Here is a 14,596-nt window from a genome sequence, read left to right as displayed (position 1 = left end):
GGAGGAAGTGTTGGAGACCTCTTCGGGGCCAGAACCGTCACTACAATCAAGTTGGATGGTACAAACTACTTAGAATGGTCACAATCTACAAAGATGGCCATTGTTGCTCGTGGGAAATTGGGTTATGTCACCAGTGAGGAAAAGAAACCTAAAACTAACCATTCCCGATGGGTACAGGAGAACTACATGGTGATGACTTGGCCGTGTAATTCCATGTTGCCCCATACAAGTAAGAACTTTTTATGGGCTAACACAACTAAGGAGATTTGGGATGGAGTAACAAAAACCTATTCACAAAATGAGAATGTTGCTAGAGCCTACCAATTGAGAAACCAGGTGATTACTACTAGGCAGGGAGATAAGTCTGCTGCTATTTATTTTCCAGCCCTCGAAACCTTATGGCAGGAGATAGATCATTTGCAGACTGTGGTTTGGGAAAGTAGAAAAGATGCAACAACTTATTAAAAGCTGGTAGAGAAGAATAGGGTTTTCGAGTTTTTAGCTAGACTTAACCCTGAGTATGATATTGCACGACAACATATTCTTTCCCGAGACGGTGTAACTCTCTCTCAGGCATATGCCTTTGTGTCTTGAGAGGAGAGTAGGAGGAATGTGATGATGAGGAACACAAGCCTTGAGTAGTTAGCTATGGCTAGCACAGTGAAGCCTAAGCTGAGAGGGGACAAGGGTGAAAATGAATCGAGGAAGGAGGACAAAAGGGATTTGATCTATGACTATTGTAAGAAACCCAAACATACTAGAGATACCTACTGGAAACTTTACCCACACCTTGTACCGAGCCGACTCAGAAATAGGAAGGGAAATGTGAATATGGAAGTGACTAGTGATTTATTAGGGCCACCTACTATAGCCTCTCTAGAGTTTGTGGCAGTAGTTGCAATGAGGGACAAATTAGAGAGATATGGACAATTTCTGAATCAAAAGGATACAACCAGTTCCAACTCATTATCAGGTGCACAACAAGGTATAGGTGGATCAGGGGGTAGTCATTCTACCTCGTCTGCACACACAGGTAGTTTACATGCCACTACAAATTATGTATCCACACAAGATAAATGCTTCAGAAGGTGAACTAGTGAAGGATGTTGGAAGATATATCAGAGGTTAGTGGGGCGGTTGCTATACCTATGTATGACACGACCAGATATCTCTTATGCAGTGAGTGTAGTGAGCCAATACATGCATGCCCCATGAGTTCAACATTGGGAGGCTATTGACAAGATAGTTTCCTATTTGAAGGGACACCTAGGTAGAGGAATATGCGTTGACCATGGACAGTTGAAGTTAGAGGCTTACACAGATGCTGATTAGGCAGGATGTTTAGATGATAGGAGATCTACATCAGGAGTTTGTACTCTTGTTGGAGGTAATTTAGTTTAATGGAAGAGTAAGAAACAGATAGTTATGGCAAGGTCAAGTGCAGAAGTTGAACATAGAACCATGGCACATGGTGTTTTAGAGCTCCTTTGGATCCATTCCTTGTTAGGGGAGATTGGAGTTGAGGCCAAAGAACCTATCATGGTATATTGTGACAATCAGGCAGCAATTAACATTGCCCACAACCCAGTTTAGCATGATAGGACGAAGCATATAGAAGTGGATAGAGACTTTATAAGGGAAATGGTGACATCCGGAGAAGTTTGCTTGCCATATGTTGCATCTGACTTGCAGCTAGCTGATGTTCTTACAAAAGGAGTTGCAAAAAACAAGCTGGAACATGATTTACGCAAGTTGGGAATGTGTGACATTTATTCCCAACTTGAGGGGGAGTGTTGAGTTTTGGGCTGATATAACATGTTTTTTATTTATAGCATAGTTAGGGAGTTATTGGGCCTTAGGCCTATTAGTTTATGTTTTAAGTTAAGAGTGTTTTTAAGTTCTCACAAGTAACCAACTTACTAAGGGCAGACTTGTCTTTGTACCCTCTTTTATTTATAAGTATATAATCTAATGGAAAGGGTGGTCAGACCTAATTCTAAGCTTCTCCCATTCTCTTCTCTCTTTCTGAGCTGAAACCTTTTCTTCTTTCTTTTTGGCATGATACATCTAATCAAACAAGAACATCTTATTTAAATAATATAAACAGTCATAAGCAACATATAGTTTTCATACAGCCATGTGTCCAAACCAGCAGTTTCTCTCTCTAAGAATACAACAGAGTATTATAGAGCTTTTACTTTCTTTTTTATCACTCTTCTAAGTTCATAGTGCATGTGAATAACATGATAATAATGTCATATTTCGAACTTAGAGCCTTAATTCATAAACTCTATTTAGTTATTTGCACACATTAACAAGGAAACACATGTGGGAGTGAAGAATGAAAAACTAACCTTGAATGGGGCACAATTTTTTGGAGCAGTTCACATACTTTATGCTGCAACATCTAGTGGCTTCTTGCTGGTCTTGATCCCTCTTATAGCTGCATGACAGTAACAACATTTTAGTATGCACATGGACATGCACACCTCTGATTATGATAATCATAAGTAGGAAAGAGGGAAAAATGTGTTTCTATGGAATGTTTGTACAAGGAACAATAGATATACACCTTCAGCATAATCTTTAGCACCAAAAACAGCAGAACCAGCAACCAATGCATTTGCTCCAGCTTCAATAACCTGCCAGAATTGAGCAGGGATCATGGATTCATGGTACATAATATCTCAAAACATGTAACCTAGATACAATAGCATCTGAGCATAAGATATGGAAAAAGATGTTAGATCTGCTGCCTCTTAGAGCCTAACAAGATGATACCAATGTCTGGTGATATAATTGGATAATTTGAACATCAAAATTAGAGTCTTATCCTAAAAATTTGGGGTCTCATTTTTCCTTTTGGAGGGTTGGTTGGACATGAACATGTTACCTCATGGCTGCCAAACTTGTCAAGCAGCATATCAGTCACTGCACTAATGCAATGCAGTTATTCCCATTTCTCTAAAGAAAGATTACATTGTTCTATTCAGGGCAAATCTTCCACTAAAGAAAAACCACACTGGAGACCACAGAGTTTTTAATGGATGGATCACCTTATAGGCATTTGTGGGGCCAACGCCACCATCAACTTCGATCCATGGGTTCACACCCTGAAAAGGTAAAAAAGTGCTAAAATGTCATTCTGTCAATAAGTTCACCGAAGGAGAAACTCATCTTCCTTGTTACTTACCCTCTCAGCACACAATCTCCTCAAGTCAGATATTTTCTTGACTTGACCTTCAATAAAGCTCTGCCCACCAAATCCAGGGTTTACTGACATGATCAACACCAGATCAACCACTGTCCATGTTCAAAGAAAAAAAATGGTCAATTTCATGTCTATTGGCTTAACAAACCTCAAATAACCATCTATTCAGAACATCATTACATCAGGCTATCCATTGACAATTTTCTTTTTTATAATATAAAAAACCATTAGAAGCAAAAGTCCTAACTATTTCACCATCACCTCAGAGGTGCATCTGGAGTCTTATATGATAGGTGAATACCACTCAAATTAAAAGGAAAATTCTATAAAACAGTTGTAAGAGCAGCAATGCTGTATGGATCAGAGTGTTGGGCAATCAAGAAACTACAAGTCCGAAAAATGAGTGTGGCAGAAATGTGTATGCTGAGATGGATGAATGAAAAAACTAGAAGGGATAGGTTTAGAAAAGAAATCATTCTGTGATGAAAGTAGACTAAGATGGTCAATTATCAAAAAAATAAAAAATAAATAAATAGACTAAGGTGGTTTGATCGTGTGCATAGAAGGCCATCTACAGCACCTGTAAGAAGAAATAATCTGTTGAAAATTGAAGGGGCTAGAAGGGCTAGGGGAAGAACAAAAAGGACATGGGTGGAAGTAGTAAGAAATGGTTTAAGTGCTCATAATTTAACAATGGATATGGCGTAAAAGAGAATGGAATGGTGAAACGGGATTCATGTAGATGACCCCATATAGTTGGGAACTTGGGATAGGGCTTAGATGATGATAATGATTTCACTATCTCCCCCCTCATACTTCATCATTTAATAGATTCAACAATGAATCTACCAATATCATTATGAGTTAGTCCTGTATCCAACATCATTTTTAACTCCTTTCTCCCATGGGCTTCCAAATTTCTGTAGTCTTGCTTCTACTTTTCCCATTAGCATTTCATTGCCCCACTGGTGCAGTTCTCTCAAGAAATATTTCATGCTATCTTACTAAATCTTTTATTGCCATTTCAAAAACTCTATATGAGTGTGTTTTCCACTGTTTTGGCAAAAATCAACCATCACAAGTTTATGAAATAGAAAGTCCATGCTTCATAGAAGTTTATGAAATAAATTGTAACAAGATTACATTATGAGTCAACAGTAATACTTAAAATCATTGAAGGGTTATTGAAGGTGCTAAAGAAAGAAATCTTACCATCAAGTACATATTCTACGGCAGATAGTGAGGTAGCTGGATTTAGAACTACTCCGGCTCTAGCTCCCAAACTTTTAACCTAAATAATAAGAACCAGTATATGGTTGTCAAGGATAATGTAATACACTAAGAAACAAAAGTTATTAACACTCCCCCCTCCCCCCCAACACAAGTGCATGTCTCTCTTCTGCAAATAGTCCAAGTCATATAGAGTTTCTATGGCTGAGAAGAAGGTCACGGGTTCAAAATCAGTTGGAACACTTGTGTCATTGTTCCATTAGGAAATAGGAATAGACCAACCAGATGGAAACATCTAACTAGGAAACATAGTTAAAATTTGTCATGTCACTGTCATCAATATTAGTTAAGAAACATAAAGATACCCACATGAGATCCATGCAACATCTTAAAACACTACAGATCTTTACAGCATCAAGTAATAAGAGATTCATGAAGAATAATGGCATTAGTAAAACATATCATATGATTAACCTGATCATTGAACAGCTAATGGCATAAAATAACATGTCAACAGTGCTATATTAAGTCACTATCCATAGGATTAGAGTTGATATTTATAAAAACAAAAATCAGTTTAAGAACCTGAAAAAATTCTTATATGCTCAAGGTTATAAATAATATGATCGTCCTATTTGTGTCACTTTTGTGCTCTAAAGCACCTAAATGTTGGCCCAATAACCAAACAAACATGGTTCAATTCAAAGGAGAGAAGTCTGCACGCTATGGCATGAAGGGAAGAAAAATTCATCTTTCAATTAGGTAAATACTACTTTATTTTCTTTAATCCAAAAAAGAAGGAAAATAGAAATTTTCTCTCATCTTCCTAGTGCAAACAATGTGGTATCTATTCATTTCCATTTGATCACGAATTTCAGAGATAAGTCTTACACTCTTACTTGATTAAGTGTCCGATGCAAATGAATGGTAGAAGATTGTTCACAGTGAACACTGACAATGTCTGCACCAGCCTTGATAAAATCTGGTATCCGCTGCTCTGGTTCCACAATCATCTACAAGAATTTTCTTTCATATTAGCATTTATCAATCTCCACCAATAAAGATGACTTACCCACACAACACATTAAAAAAAATTAGATTTACTCCATGCACCAAATAGTTAAGGAACCAAAAAAAAATTACCAAATGAACATCCAATGGAAGATCTGTCACTGGACGCAATGCATCAACTACAAGAGGTCCAATAGTGATATTTGGCACAAAACGACCATCCATTACATCAACATGAATCCAATCACATCCTGCCAACTCCACTGCTTTCACCTAGGTTAAAATGAGAAAAAAAAAATTACCACCCATGGGCAACCTCTCTTTTCTTAAGAAGCTTCTAGTATAGAAGGGGAGCTGTAAAGATCATACAACAGAAAATGTGAGAGTATCATAATTATTTGATCAAAGAACAAATGAAATATATGAAATGATTTCCCATACAATTTGTCAGCATCTAAAAAACAGGGAAAGACAGCTGAAGGACCATCCTCGTCCTTTTCTTCCAATCCTCAGCCGCTCCCAGGTAACCTTGTCATTTCTGGTTTTGATACTGATGAGTGTTTAATGTCTCTTGTTCCAGATTCATTTCCCTTCCAACAAGAGTCGAAAGCCCATGACATTGCAGCCACTAAAATTGAATGCACAAGGAATCTGCAGGGGGAGGTAGGTAGGAGGGAAGCAGAGGGGGAGAGGGACAAAAATAAAAAAAAAAAAATCTGGGAGATTATTGACAAAATAATGGGGGAATATGAAAAAAAAATCATTTACAAAGAGAGGATGCACATGGGGCAAGAGAATGAAGTGGTAAGGAGGCAGGGGGAAAAAATAAAGAGGTGAGCAGGGGGAGAGAGCAAGGTAATCCCAGTTCAGATGACTCCATAGCAGAATTTGTGGGTAAGTTGGGATGTAAATTGCAGAATCCGAATGACCTTAAAGTTTTCTTACACAAAAAGGAAGGAGGAAAGTAAGATCAAGAAAAGGAAGTTAAGCGAAGTTGAGAGGCTGAAGAGAGATGTAGAGGGTGACAAGAGCTTTGTTAATGAAAGGGGAAAGGAGGAAGGGGATCAAGTAGTTTCTAAATGAAGGAAGGGTCATACGAAGAGTTTGAAATGCAATTATTAAGTTGGAATGTCAAGGGACTGGGGAGTGCAAGAAAAAAGAGCAACAATTAAAGAAGTAAGGAAGGCCAATCCAGATGTGGTATTAATTCAGGAGTCCAAACGAATGGAATTTGATAGGAGATGGGTAAGAAGTGTTTGGAGAGATAGGGGGCTTAATTGGGTGGTTGCTCCTTCTTGGGGGGCTTCTGGAAGGATAGTGACCTTGTGGAAAGAAGATGTACAGGAGGGGGTTGAGGAATTAGTAGGCAACTATTCAGTCTCTCTGAAATTTAGGCAGGTGGAGGATGGGTTTGAATGGGTGCTAACCAATGTATATGGCCCCAATGATTACAGGAAGAGAAAGAAGATGTGAGAAGAACTGGGAGATATCATAGGCTTATGGGAAGGACCATGGTGTGTGGGAGGGGATTTTAATATGATGAGGTTCTCAGAAGAAACCAATAACCCTAGGCAAAGGGTGACCACAAGCATGAGAAAATTTAATCAATTTGTGGAAGCTTTGAAGCTTAAAGAGATCCCCCTCTTGCACAATAACTTCACCTAGTCCGATCTCTAGTCGAACCCAATTTGATCTAAGTTGGATAGGTTCCTCTTCTTGACTGATTGGAAAGAACATTGGGGGAATATTAACTCCGGAACACTCCCTAGACTTACTTCCGATAATTGGCCCATAATGATTTGTAAGGAAGTTTTAAGGAGTGATGGGCCTACTCCCTTTAGATTTTAGAACATGTGGCTAAACCATCTGGGCTTTATCAAGAAGGTCAAAGAATGGTGGGAGCAATGTAACCCCCTAGTGGATTGGGAAGGAATGAAATTTCATAAGAAACTCTAATACTTGAAACTTAGGATTAAAGAGTGGAACCTATTGGAGTTTGGCAGACTAGAAGAAAGAAAACAAATCTTAGTTGAGAAGATTGAGGAGTTGGACCTAAAGGAAGAGAGAGAGGTTCTTTTGGAGAAGGGAACAAGGAGCGAAGATGGGTCTCGAGGAAACAATTGGAGGATCACTTGCACAAGGAGGAAATTAGTTGGAGGCAAAAATCCTGTTGCAAATGGTTAAAGGAGGGGGATGGCAATACTAGGTTCTTCCACACTGTGGCAAATGGGAGAAGAAGGAAGAATTTTATATCCAAGTTGAAAGTTGAGGGATCAACTATTTCACATTCGATAGAAATAGCAAGGGCCTTTATAGACCATTTCAAATCTATATTTAGAAGGCCTCTAAATAAGAGGGTGTGGTTAGAGGGATTGGAGTGGCCAGATTTAGGGTCAGATCGCATGGAGTGGTTAGAAAGAAAGTTTGAAGTTGAGGAAATAAAGGAGGCAGTGTTTTCAATGGATAGAAGAAAGGCTTTTGGTCCAGATGGGTTCACAATGGCATTCTATCAGGACTGTTGGGAAATCTTGGAGAAGGATTTAATATTAGTATTTGAAGAGTTCCATAGAGGGGGGTAATTAACCCAAGACTGAATTCCACCTTCACTGCTTTGGTACCAAAGAAGAGAGATGCCATACATCCAAAAGACTTCAAACCAATCAGCTTTGTCAATAGTCTGTACAAAATAATTGCAAAAGTGTTTTATCTCAGGATTAAGCTAGTTCTCCCCAGTGTAATTGAACCTAACCAAGGAGCCTTTGTGAAGGAAAGACATATTTCAGACCAAATCCTAATTGCAAATGAGAGTGTAGAGGCCTTAAAAAAATGAAAGAAAAAAGGAGTGGTTTGTAAACTGGATCTAGAAAAGGCTTATGACTTGGTGGATTGGTCTTTCTTGCTACAAGTGATGAGTAACTTTGGTTTTGGGGATAGATGGTGTAAATAGGTAAGGGAATGTTTGAGGAGTTGTCATTACTCAGTGTTGGTAAATGTGACGGTGGTGGATTTTTTCCCAGCATTCAGAGGGATAAGACAAGGAGATCCACTTTCTCCCTTCTTGTTCATATTGATAGCAGATGTTTTAGGGAGACTGATTCATAGAGCTGATTCAAGAAATTTTTTAGGGGGTGGAGAATAGGAAGGGAGGAGATACCACTCACACACTTGCAATTTGCAGACGATACAATATTGTTCTGTGAAGGTGGGAGTATGAATTGGATATGGAGCCTAAAACTGGCTATACAACTCTTTGAGCAAATGTCCAATCTTAAGGTGGATTTTGAGAAAAGTTGTTTAGTGGGAGTAAACATGAAGGAAAGGGAAGTTAGGGAGTGTGCAGATATTATGGGATGCACAACCTCAGATTGGCCAATGAGTTACTTGGGCTTACCCCTAGGAGACAACCCCAAGAAGGATAGCTTTTGGGACCTAGTGGTGGAGAGATTTGAGAAAAGGCTCACTTCCTAGAAGAAGAACTATCTCTCCTTATGAGGGAGGATCACACTGATTAGGGAAACCCTAACCAATCTACCTATTTACTTTTTCTCAGTGTTTAAGATTCCCTCTCAAGTAGTTAATAGGTTGGAAAAGTTGATAAGGTATTTTCTATGGGAGCCAGGAGAGGAAAGGAGGGACCATAGGGTGGTAACAAGAAGCAAGAAACAAGGAGGATTGGGGATTGGGAATATCTGGAAAAGGAATTCAGCATTATTGGGGAAGTGGTTATGGAGATTTCCTTTAGAAAGGGATAAATTGTGGGCAAAGATAGTGGCTAGCATTCATGGGATGGAGGACAATGGATGGGATACCGGAATCATGGCAAGGACTACAAGCACATCTCCTTGGAAAGCCATCCATAACCTTCCAGTTTTCTCCCAATAGACCAGGTATGATTTGAACTCAGGCAACCTTATCAAATTCTGGGAACAAACTTGGGTAGGGGATTCTCCTTTGATGATCCAGTTCCCCTCTTTGTATTGTCTCTCTGCTCTAAAGAATATGCCAATTTCATCTTTTTTAGTCCCCTCAGGTGCAACCTCTGGTTATGGGTGGAATTTGAACTTGAGAAGGGCGGTTAGGGATACAAAGTTAGAAAACACTTTGTTCCTTTTGGCTTTGCTTGAAAATGTTTTTCTGGACCCCCAAAAGGAAGATTGTAGAATTTGGACCCCCTCCCCTTCAGGCTCTTACTCTTGTGCTTCTTTCTCTAAAAACCTAACTCAGCGACCTACCTCCCTTGGCATGTCTTTCTCTGTTAAAGAGATACAGTGCAAACCTTATCCCTCCTCGGGTTGGGAGTTTTTGTTGGGAATCTTTCCTGGAAAGAATCAACACTTGTGATCTTCTCCAGAAAAAAAAAAAAAGACCCAAGACTTGTTTATCCCTGCACAGGTGTATTCTTTGTAGAGCAGATGGGGAGAATGGGTACCACTTATTAGTATCTTGTCATTATGCAAAAGCTGTTTGGGATTGGGCTTTATCCCTTTTTGGGTGTAGTTGGAACCCTCCTTTGAATGTACAGAGTGTGTTCTCTCCATCTTTCTTTAGCTGGCCAGTAAAAAGAGGAAGGATAATGTGGAGGAGTATAAGGGCATCTGTGTGTTGGTCTTTGTGGGAAGAAAGAAACTCCAGATTATTATTAGATAAGGAGAGGAATGCTGAGAACTTAACAGAGTTGATCCACATAAGGGTAGCACATTGGTTGAAATCCCTGGACATGTTTTCAAACTTTACTGTGGATGATTTGCTGAGAAGATGGAAAGAAATTGCAAGTTCTGCCTAGGGAATGCCTTAGCCCTTCTCTCTGCCCGATTGGTGAGGGTGACTCTCTTAGGGCTGAGATTTTAGCAGCCTTGGAAGGGATTCAAAGGGCAAGAGAACTGAATATTAGGAGACTGATTATTGAAGGTGATTCGGAGGTAGTGGTAAATTGGTTAAAGGAAGATAAGATAGGAATGTGGAAATACAGCAATGAGAGGAAAAAGTTAAACTGGTTGGCAAAGGATGTTGAGATAAAGTACAGCTGGGTGAAAAGAACTGCCAAATTCCTTCGCTGACGGGCTAGCTAAGCAAGGGGTGAATAGGGATTCTTTGTTTTGGGCTTATTTCTAATTCTGTACCTTTTCTTTTCCTTGTTTTGAGGGAGTTAAGATAGTTTACCTCCCTCCGCTTTTCTGTAACTTATTCTTAATTGAATTCAATAAAGATTTCTGCTATTGATCAAAAAAACCCTGATGAATTCTATAATTGATGAAAAAGCAATCTAAAGCTAACTCATTCTGCAACCTGATAACAAGGACAAACATCTAAAACTCAATTCAACTCAAAAAAGCCTTATCCCCATATGGTTCCTAAAAGTTAGTCTAAAAGGGCTGAAGGAAACAAATGCTAAAGAAGGGTAGTAAATTGTGAAAAGTATGGTGGCATGACTGATTACACAACTTACAATGTATCTTTTAAGCAGGTTCTGGAATTCAGTATAAAATCTAAATATTCTTTGCAACATCCCAAGCACCAGCGGAAAAATATAGATGAATTGTAAATAGATAATAGTCAACTTTATGCAATAGAACAAGAAACAGATCCTCGTTGAAAGTTCAAGTAGTTCTACCATTCAGCCCCTCTGAAAGCAAAGTCAGCAGAAAACCTGTTCACCCAACTTTGCAAAATTGGCAGAGAGAATAGATGGAGCAACAATTATGTCACTCTTTGAGAACTTATCAATGCGTGCTGTTGCCTTCACTGTGGTTTGAAACTTCCTCCTGTAATTGGGGAAAAAAGAAATAAATATACTGGTAACAGCACTATACTACATAGCCCACTGGACACATCAAGGAACAGATCATACATCTAACAACAAACATCATATATAATTAACTCTCCACTTAGTTCTTGAACACCCTATATGTACATAATGGAATGGTGTTTGTAACATTTTTATCAAATTACCAGCTACAAAGGAGAACTTCTACCAATCACAGAGTAATGGAGCAGTGATGCACAATTAATCTAATTGCCAAGATATTGTATGGGATTTCTCATAAAAATGACCAACCAGATCAAAACCCAGTAAAAAGTTTTCTTTTTTCAAGTTAGTACTCTTTATAATGCAAGAATTGCGACATCAACTAAAATTAAACACATCTCAGTATTTAGTCCATATTTAGAGCCCTGCTACGGTCAATAAATTAAGTTCAGAGTGGCACAAATACAAATAAGAAGGTGCAATTTGAACAACCAAAATATGCAAAAACATGATTCTTCCATTTATACACCAAGATACTACTCTCCTATGTTCGCATAGTGTTCTTCGAATTTCCGTTCGACGAAAAATTCACTGGGTGGTAAAGAAAATATAAAATTTTTGTGAACCACCCATCAATATTTGACGAATGCATGGATCATTTAATTTCTTATTTACCCCGAAATCCTAAATCCACGACAGAAGATTCAGATTTCCACTATTACAGAGAGAACCTTGTATTGATTCTTGAAATTTGTAATTCCAAAGTTCGCCACTTAGATAATTAGAATTTTCTTATATCTTCCATTAATCAGTCGGAACAGTTTAATACTGAACCGCTTAAATTTCTTTCAGCGGTTTTCATCGGAGAAAAAGAAAAGCAAAGAAGATGGATTTCAGTAATCCCACCAAAATTTCCACACCACTGAACGTCCAACACCCACCTAACCAAAACGAAGAAACTGAAAAAGGAGAAAAGAAAAGATACCTGGTCGAGGTGAGTGAGTTGGGAGGAGAAAGAGATGACTTCCGGATCTTTAGGCCAGCAGAAAAGCCACTGATTTGGGAAGTCGTCGAGCTCAACGAAACCGTAGCTGACATTTTCCTCCCTGTCTTCTTCTTTCTCCCACAAGTCGTCGAGCTCAAAGAGATGACTACCGACGTTAATGCTCTGTTACGATCACGGCACATATAACCCATGTGACTTATAAGATATTTTCAAAACCCAATATTACCCTTGTCGCATGAACCTCCACTCTCTCTTTCTCTCTCTCTCTTTCTCCATTCTTAGACCACCCTAATGAAAACCGCTCTTATCATTATCATGCGAAAACTGAAAGTACGGATTAATTATAATTCACACACACATCCTATCTTGCATTGAGAACATCTCCCAAACTTATTAATTATAATTCATCGGAGATGTTCCCAATGCATGGTGGATGTGCTTGTGAGGAGCAAATCCCATCAACTGCTTACTTACTTAGCATTGGACGCTAGTAAAAACTATAGCCGCACGTTGAAAATTGGAAACATTTTTTTGTTGTTCATTCATGGAGAAATATTCGCGATGTGTGGCTGTAATATCTTATGCACAAGAGTAGCCAATGTTATGTGGTCAGCTGATCGAACTCAAGGTGAATCAACCCCGATTTGGTTAATTCGAACCAAGTAAAAAAAAAATCGGATTGGGTCGGGTTGGATTGGCTTACTGTCTTCATTGGTGATTTGGTGTCTCTAGTCGCACCAAGGGGCCGAGGTGACTCGATAACATTTAACCCTAGTATGCCAACAGCGTGAAGAGGCCGACATGACCCAACCATAAAGGAATAGCCTTTATCTAGGCTTCATTTGGTGTGTCATTTGGTGTGTCTTTCCGTGTGGTCTTTTGGCTATTTATAAATCGAGTAGATGATGCTACATTCTTTTTCAGTTTGATTTGTAAGATTTAGCCATCAAAAGGTGGTGCATCAAAAAAACCCGATAAGTCCATTTTAGGCTGATTTTAGGAAGCTCTAAATAGAGTTTTTTTGTGTCTTTCTCACTTTATTCTCGTGTGGAAAGACACAGTAGCCAAACTAGCTTCGGGCTACTCAAATCTTCGTGCAAAAGCTCAATGCGTCTTTCGACTGTCAGAGCTACCAAAAGATCTTTCCAAAAAGACTTGTCAAACGGCCCCCTAATAAACAAGTTAATAATATTTTGGGAAAAAGAAGGTTCAGCCCAGGGTCAAAATTTGTAGGCCCAAAGTACTATTGGGGTAGGTGTCAGTTGATGCCAATTCACGGGCGGGCGTTGCTGTATAAAGTGTGAGTATTTGACATTTTAAATGTTTATAGATTTACAGTGAGATTTAGAAATCTACGATGGCTGTCCATACTTCTCCCTAATATTTTTCTACACCTTTTTAAAAGATAAAAGATGAATAAAACTTCAATATTAAAAAATTGAAAAAAAACAATATTTTGAAAATGAAAACCAATGGGTAATGTTCCAAATCGAAACCAAACCTATATACGGTTGGTTCAGTTAATCAAGGTTTTATTATAAATTAACTGAAATCGAACCAAAAAACCAAAACCAACCGGATTTTTCAATTTAGATTACCGATTTTGATTTGGCTTTTCTATATTTGATTTTTCATGGCTTTTCTATAAAGGGGAATGGAGAGTGGGAGATAAAAGGGAGGGAATGGGGGAGATGAGATTAGATGAAGAAGGTTATCCTATCTATCATCTGCCAATTGATGAAAAGGAGCTGAACCGAGCGGTCTTATCACTAGCAGGAGTAATTAATTGTCTTTTTGTTTTTATAATAATGTATATAATATAAAAGTTAAGACACTTGGACGAGTTTTTAAGATACGTATCTTTCTTTTATTAAAAATACAAGACATTTTGTAAATAATGTATACATTAAATTAAATTTACATTATAATAATTGATTTTGGATAATTATTGAATCGACATGTATTCAAATTAAATTCGAAAATTTAATCAGTACAAAATATATATTCAAATTAAACTATTTGAAATATTCAAATTCGATTCGATCAATATCGGATATCAAATTAAATTCAGATTTTCAAATACCACTAACACTCCTAACCGAGATAGGCCCAAAGGCAATCCAGATTAGGGGTGAGTGAAAAAAACGAATCGATTTAAAAAACAGATTGAAACTAAATCGAAAAATCGGTTAATCGAACTAGTCGGTTTGATTTTGGTTCAGTGATTGTAAAAAACTGAAAGTACGGATTTGATTTCGATTAACCAATATAAAAAACCGACGGTTAACCGAATCAACCGATATACATAATATTTCTATATATATTTATGTATATTATATATATTTGTATATATTATTAATTAAAAAAATGCATAATATATAAATATATATTT

At 38.0% G+C, this 14,596-nt stretch overlaps 1 protein-coding gene across 9 annotated transcripts in view; it reads right to left on the bottom strand.

The window, feature by feature from the left end:
* The window catches only part of LOC104598063 (ribulose-phosphate 3-epimerase, chloroplastic-like), a 29,897-nt gene extending 17,395 nt beyond the window's left edge, over positions 1-12,502 (bottom strand). For 8 of the 9 annotated variants that reach the window (XR_735297.3, XR_735299.3, XR_735294.3 and 5 more), the window contains exons 1-9: positions 12,184-12,501; positions 11,100-11,214; positions 5,585-5,725; positions 5,341-5,454; positions 4,424-4,502; positions 3,194-3,303; positions 3,057-3,113; positions 2,573-2,642; positions 2,355-2,443 (exon numbers count right to left, since the gene is read on the bottom strand). Coding sequence is in view for 3 of the 9 variants with exons in the window: in XM_010259962.3 (XP_010258264.2) it covers positions 2,394-2,443; positions 2,573-2,642; positions 3,057-3,113; positions 3,194-3,303; positions 4,424-4,502; positions 5,341-5,454; positions 5,585-5,725; positions 11,100-11,214; positions 12,184-12,395 (948 nt within the window). In the remaining 6 variants the exon portion in view is untranslated. Of the gene's footprint in view, positions 1-2,354; positions 2,444-2,572; positions 2,643-3,056; positions 3,114-3,193; positions 3,304-4,423; positions 4,503-5,340; positions 5,455-5,584; positions 5,726-11,099; positions 11,215-12,183 lie in introns of all 9 variants that reach the window. The other variant, XM_010259994.3, reaches the window with a different exon arrangement.
* Between the last annotated feature and the right edge of the window lie 2,094 nt (positions 12,503-14,596).

The sequence above is a fragment of the Nelumbo nucifera genome, chromosome 3 (assembly GCF_055504915.1).
Source record: "Nelumbo nucifera cultivar China Antique chromosome 3, China Antique-T2T, whole genome shotgun sequence".
In the NCBI taxonomy this organism is placed as follows: Eukaryota; Viridiplantae; Streptophyta; class Magnoliopsida; order Proteales; family Nelumbonaceae; genus Nelumbo; species Nelumbo nucifera.
The sequence above is the reverse complement of the archived record's forward strand: the minus strand, read 5'-3'. Positions and strand labels throughout refer to the sequence as shown.